The 7,015-nt window shown below is 39.5% G+C and overlaps 1 protein-coding gene across 1 annotated transcript; it reads right to left on the reverse strand.

The window, feature by feature from the left end:
* Positions 1-269: 269 nt before the first annotated feature.
* On the reverse strand, positions 270-6,980 carry zc3h14 (zinc finger CCCH-type containing 14). The gene is made up of 17 exons (XM_044106969.1): positions 6,823-6,980; positions 6,468-6,510; positions 6,268-6,382; positions 6,148-6,188; positions 5,874-6,036; positions 5,478-5,790; positions 3,687-3,859; positions 3,382-3,482; positions 3,026-3,181; positions 2,886-2,948; positions 2,410-2,551; positions 2,040-2,242; positions 1,807-1,945; positions 1,576-1,715; positions 933-1,015; positions 736-841; positions 270-485 (listed from the first exon to the last, which is right to left on the reverse strand). The coding sequence occupies exons 1-17, from the start codon at positions 6,856-6,858 to the stop codon at positions 478-480; spliced, it is 2,025 nt and encodes a 674-aa protein (XP_043962904.1). The 5' UTR covers positions 6,859-6,980; the 3' UTR covers positions 270-477.
* Between the last annotated feature and the right edge of the window lie 35 nt (positions 6,981-7,015).

The following is a 7,015-nucleotide window of genomic DNA, read 5'->3' on the forward strand; positions in this document are numbered from 1 at the left end:
TTTTAGATTAGTAAAACTAAAATTTCACAGAATATGAGGAGTTTTTAGTATTTAAACCAAGTCATATTTGACTAGTTGTGTTTCAGCAGAAGAGCACATTTATAAACTTTAATCTCATGTCAGCAGCTGATGTAAATAATTTTGTTCTCAGGAAGAGATCAAATTCTAAAAGAAAGTCTCTTTCCTCACTTGATTCATAAAGAGGTTAATATTGAGCCTATAAAGCTGTGTGTTAAAAAAAAGAAAAAACAAGAAATGACAACATGAAATAAATAGAAACATTGTTGAGTCTTTAATATCTGGAGCACATGTTCAGAAACTCGCTTTTCATCTTACAAAACATTTCATAAAAATCAGTCAAAACAATACAATAAAAGAACATAATCAACAGTTACATTTACTAAGGATGTTCCAGAAACACAAGAAGAAGAACATCATCTTCCACAGCTTGATAGTTGACCATCAGACTCTCTGGGCTTAATTAGCTGGAAAAGAAAAAAATATATTTTTAGTGCATGCAGCAAATTTACATAAAATTAACTCCATAATAATTAAAGACATGGCAACATTACTTAAACTCATCAAAATAGGATTAACTGTTTTAGGTGAAAACCAGAGATATGTGCAAAATGAGATTAATCTCATTACTTTGGTTGAGGAGAATCCGTATGTCAAAGGCTAAAAACTTTCTAGTTTATGCGAAAAAATATTTTGAGACGTTCCTCCATGGTTCACCTGCTCTGTCTTTAGTCCACTTCAGGGCGTGTCTCGGAGGCACAGCTGTAGTTGGATGGTAGAAAGTACATCCCGCTCGTTTGCACTGAGTGGCAAAACGACAGGGCTGCAGTGGAACAGAAACAAGTTAGAGCTGCTCAGTTTGAACGCAAAAAAAGTTGACAATGTGGTTAATGGTCTCTATGCTGCGCTGCTACCTTTGGATGATAAAATGGACAATCCACCTTCTTGCATTCTGGGAAGAAGCGACACACAGTCGCACTCGAACTTTGCTGCACAACTGTAAAAGCAAGTTACAAACAATAAGTAACAGTAAGTTATTAGGACAAAAAAAGGCACATGTTTTTATACTTATGCACCAACAGCTGTGGCTTTTATTCTTTTTGATATCAGAAATCAGATTTGGTTAAACTTTAAGATAGTTTACAAATCCTAAAGGTTAACACTCTCAAGAATTTAGTACCCAGTTGAAGCCAATCCAATTGAACCATGCACACTCTTTCCCATTAAAAATATGCCTGGACCAGATCTTCTGTCATCTCCACCACAGTCGGTTCTGGTGGAGGTTCTAGAGAAAAGTTCCTCTGCTCTACTGTCACACAGTTGCTCATGATACAGGATTACTGGATGCAGCTGGCTTGGTTTCCTGGAATAACTTTTTTTCAAGTAGCCTTAAATTGTAACCTGAATTTGAATGTTGTATTTTAATTACAACAGTCCAATCTGAGTCTAACTTAAAGATCAGATCTTATTGGAATCTCACTGGCTGTTACATGTTCAAACAAAAAATGTCTTAACGCTAAGTTATGGCCGTCATTTGTTTAACTAATGAAAACGAACCTGGTCTGAGTGGAGGAGCAGCAGTGCCTCTGCGGCTGACGTGAGTGAAGGGACAGTCTGGCTTTGTGCAGCGAGCGTCATATTTACAGTTAGGATGCACAAACAGGCATTTATCCCCAAACTTGCAATTTGGAAATGTCCTGAAAAAATACCAACAACACAACATTCAATTAGCCCTCAATGTACCTCCAACGCCTTATTATTTAACCTTTTTCTATTAAAGTCACTCACTTGCACTGTGCCGTCGGGTGATGGTACATACACTCATCTCCACTTTTGCAGACGGGCCAGAACTTGCAGCGCTCCATAACTTTCTGCTTCTTCATCGGAACGTCGTCTTCGGCCGCCAGGTCCACGTCCATCCTCCCGTCTGTAAATAAAGGAAGGAAAGAAAGTGTTACATGTGTCAAAATTGGGTTTTACCCACAAGAGCAATAAATAAAATAACTGCAGAGACCCCACACCTTCTGATGATGTGACCACTCCCTGCAACCTGTCCAGGACGCTGACTTTAGGCTCTCTGTAGACGTGGCCGGCTGCCTCTGTAACCTTTGAGAGCGGTCTCACATCATCCAGCTCCATGTCTCCATCCGTAAGGTTACCCAGCGGGCTCGGTACGCCGTCTAATGTCACGATGAACTTTGGACTCGAGGTGTCAACTCCCTCTCTGTAAGTGTGACCACAGAAAGTAAGCGGAGTCATCAGAGAGAGCAAAAATATACACGTTAACCAGAAACATTTAATGCCTTATAAAAATACTCACAATTCTTGAACTTTTTTTTTTTTTTTTTTTAGGTTTTTTCATCTCATAATGAGTTTGTGCTCTGTGCATACCTGGCTTGGACGGTGCGGGGCAAAGCTGGGGGCTGGACTTGTTGCTGACTTCGGGCGGACGCTTCCTCTATGACCGGCCGACTCATTATGAAGGAGCGCGTGTCGGAGGTCTTCGGCTCACGGCCAGCAGGGGCTTCGGTGCCTGGTTCAAAAACAAACATGGAAATAAACTCCGGGGGTGGGTTTACATTTGATCTATTGCTCCCACTGTATTTAAAACTTCTTAGAAAGTTTGAAGCATTGAAGCACTTACACGTTTGCTAAAATCATGATTTCGCAACAGCTTATTCTTTGTAAGTTAGTGTATTTTCATCCACACTACCATAAGTGTTTTAATAAAATATTTTTATCAGCATGACTAAAAAGTACATTCATTGCATTATATATGTTTGGTCTGAGAGCTGTAGACAAAAGAGTTGAATGTTAAGTCTTCTCTAACAGCTTAAACAAATCAAACAGAGGCTAACATCACCTACCATATTCACTCTGCTGTCTTGCGTCACTGCCGTCCAACTGAAGACGTGAAGCTAATGATCTTGCTAGAGTTAGAAGAACGAAACAACATAAATTACTTGAGTCAATGACACAGAGGAGCAGCTGTTAGGTTTCTGCATACTTGTCGTTCTGGAGGAGGGCCGGTCGGCAGCAGCGTATGCCTCCACCCTCGGCGCCAGGCTGTGCAGGTTTTGCATCAGTTGGAGGGCGGCGGTCATCTCTTCGCTGCTGGCCAAGCGCGTACGAGGCGCCACAGGAACAGTCTGTCTCTGCGGAACTGCCGGGGGAGGTTCGTATAGGGGAGCAAAGATTTAGATTTGAAATTGTTGCTTTGAAGTAAGAAATATTTAGACTGCAACAACCCCCAACATTCTTAACAATGTTGCAAATAGTTAGTGACTAGTTTGTATAGCTAATGTTAATGGAATGCTGGTACAGTGCGTTTCCTTTTGCACTGCGTGGCTGACGGGAACATACTCGGGGGATAGGACGTAGTTTTGGTGATCGAGTCCTGAGCCTCGGAGATGGCCTTCAGTATGAGATTCCTGTTGGCTTGCTTGGCTGGTGGGAGAGTGGGTCTGAAACAGTAAAACACCCACCAAAAAAAAAAAAAAAAAAAAGTTACAATCCAGTAAAGAATGCAGATGACTGAAGCTTCACACACAGACATGCTGAGACGTTTTAGAAGATTTAACAAAACACAATGCTTAGTTGTGTTTTTTTCCTTCCTAAAATAAAGAGGTAAAAATTTTTAAATGTCATTAAGAGATAGCAAGACTGACTTTCGTTCTGGTTTGGAGGGAAGGGAGACTCTACTGGAGAGGCTTCGGCTGCCGAAACTCGCGTCATCGTCGTCGTCGTCGTCTGCATCATCGCTGTCTTCATCATCGGCTCGGTTCACTCGAACAACAGAACTTGCGACGGGAGCTTTTCTTTTTCGGGACATCTCTTCTTGCTGTACAAAGGAGGAATGTCGGCATTATTAAGGACACAACTAAATGCTGGTCAGACAGCAGCTGAACACCACAGGCAAAACAAAAGAAAGAAATGAAGGTTTCATCCGTGATTTCTTTACAGTTATTTTACGATAAATATAAAAATTAAGAACTTAAATGCGAAAATCGGGTCATTTATTGTTGTCAGACCCAACTTTTCTTAGTTGAGTCTAAGAAAAGTACAATTAGGCACAAATGATACAACAGCCTGAGATTGTTCAAATATTTTTCTGGGGTTTTTATCGAGACAGTTTAAAGTGACGTGCATCATAATTGTAACGTGTCGCAAGAGAAGAAAAAAAACCCCACACGTTTGGAAACGTATATCTAGTTTAATCCTTCTTATTTGGTCCAGCAATGATTAATTGGAACAGTGGTCCTTAAGGACCAGAATCACAGACCCTGGATCAAGAGGTTCAGTAGTTTAAAAAAAAAAAGACTATTTTGTCAAAAATGTTCAACAAAAAAAAAACTAGTGGTAAATGAAGGCGTTGATTCCAACTATTTTGGGAATTTCAGATGTTTAATTGGAAGAAAACCAAGGCTACAGATGAGCATATATCTAAACTTTTAGATTATACTTTGGTACTTATCCAGAAAATAGTGAAATCAAATTTTGTATTTTCCAAGATTATGTTAGAAGCTTTTTAGCATGTCATATCCTACTAGAAGTAGATATGCTAATGTTAACCTGCAATTAAAGCTAACGTCTCCACATTATGGCTGTGTCAGAAAGAGAAAGAGTTTATTGAAGACTGCATAGCTACATCTTAATACACAAATATTAAGGAAATGTGTGATTTAAGTGACATATTGTTAAGACATTATAGCAGTTTTCTTGACCAAGTTAGCATTGAACAAAACTCAGTTCTTGAAAACATCTCAAATCATTATTGGAGACAAAAAAACAAAAACATCTCCACTGTAGCACAAACAGGCTGATTCAAAAATAATAAAATATATCTGCATATAGAGCAGTTTGTTTCTGAAATGTTTGAAGAAAAACATGTCAAGTCCAAACAATATTGAAGGCCAACAACAGCGACAGAAGAAGATCAACAGTAAGAAGATCAACAGTATCTGAATGTCATATACTTCAGAAGAGGTTAAAGAATCCAGAAAGACTTCATTGTGAACACAAACATCTTTCTTTGGAGCCAAACTTCTTAGCAAATAGCCCTTCAAGAACCACTTTAATGTTAGATTAACGGTAAACAACGGTAAATAAAACATTTTTACAGAAAGCAAGAACCAAGTACGAAGGAAATTTATAAAATTGTGTGTTGTGCAAGACATCGCAAGCTCATCCTTTGGCATTTGTCATTCTTGGGTTACTTATCAGTCAGTGTAAACTTACTTAAGAGAGAATAAATATGGTCAAGCACAAAAAATGAGTCAAACATTGGTAAAAAAAAAAAAAACTGAAAAAGAAACTTAAAAGCTAAAACCTATTAAAATATGTCAATAATCTGAAGAAATTAAAAATAAACAAGAAATTCTAACACATTTGAAGCAAAACATAAAGAATTGAAACCTCTTTTGAAAAGCATTGTGATTAAAAAAAACACCTCTCTGTACCTTGCTCAGACCAGTTCTGGATGCTTTGCTGCTTCTGCCGTCCTGCTGCCTCATGCTTGAGGATCCCTCGGGGGGCCGACACATCTCCAAAGAGCTCAAAGAAGTAAACTTGCTCTGACCAGGTCTGTAGATCTCAACGGTCGGTCGACCAGCACTGCGGGTGCGACCGTTCCCCATTTCTACAGGTTCCTCCGCAATTAGATCATCGTCCATCTCAGGTTTGATATCGATAACGGCTTCCGAGGGGAGCAGCTCAGTGTGAGGCTTAATAGTGGAGGCATGTCGTGAGAAACCTTTCCCCAGCAACCCTTTCCTGATAACAAACAAGCATCAGTATTATGTTACTTAGAAAAACTATTTGTGGACAAACTATGTATCTCAAAGCATTCCAGGTACCTGCTGTCGTAAGCAGAACTAGACACAGGAACTTCCATCCTATCGCTCCGCGGGCTGGACACTGCCAGCAGCTTCAAGCCTTCTGCTCTGCCATTTTCATCAATAGATGGCGCCCCATACACGATAACAGAGTCAGACTGCAAATGCCTTAGAGACGGTGGCTCTAAAACAAACAAACAAAAAAAAAACAACAAAGAATCAGACAAGCGATAAAACATCAGATGATGGTTAACAAAATACAGAAAAAACGACTACTTCAGCACAAGTTTCTCACCTCCGGCGACCGATCGTAGTTTCTCCAGGACACCATGGAGCCTAGAGAAGATAATTTAATGTTATGATAGAAAGAAACACAGAGTGAACTCTGAAAGCAAGAACCTCATTGTGATCATACCAAGTGGTAAACTTAATTGTGTTGTTTCCCAGGAACAGGGAGAGATCTTCAGTCATCTGCTGGGAGGTTTTCTTGTTTGCCACCATCACCATAATATAGTCAGGAAGCTCTTCATCTGCAGAAGAAAAATGAACATAAAGGAAATGTTCCAAATATCAACAGCGTGTGTCCCATGCATTATGCTTGTTTAATGAGCTCACCAATATAAGCACCGAGCTCCTGAAGCTTGCTTTTTATAGCAGCCTGAAAGAAAACAAACCCACAGATCAAATAGCGTTAGCAACGTAAAGTATGAATAGCATATTAGCTACCCTGATTCAATTTTCAAATGGTAAAACTTTAGAAAAACAGTCAGAGATTTACAAAAAAGCAAAGCAAAAGAAACAACTCAAAAATACTATACTGAATTTCAACCAAAGGGCCATATAACCAACACTGCGCAAAAAATTGATTTCTAGACACGTTGAAGCTAACAAGCTAAAGAGCTAGCAGCGGCTCGGTTTTATTTCTATAAACACGGCGGACTGTTCAAACGCAGTACCCACACCTACTCACTCTTATTTTCTTGCTTATTTCAGTTCCGATCTCCATGCCTGCTTGTTTATTCAAGCAAACAATATTTCAAAAAGAGGGAACTGTTTTAATAACACCTCTAACACGAAACAGCCAGGGACAGTTGTGACGTAGAATCACGTGATCACCAACAGGAACCGAGAAGACACGAGTTTAATCGAACCTCAATTTTGCT

Source organism: Gambusia affinis, linkage group LG22 (genome assembly GCF_019740435.1).
Source record: "Gambusia affinis linkage group LG22, SWU_Gaff_1.0, whole genome shotgun sequence".
NCBI classification, from domain to species: domain Eukaryota; kingdom Metazoa; phylum Chordata; class Actinopteri; order Cyprinodontiformes; family Poeciliidae; genus Gambusia; species Gambusia affinis.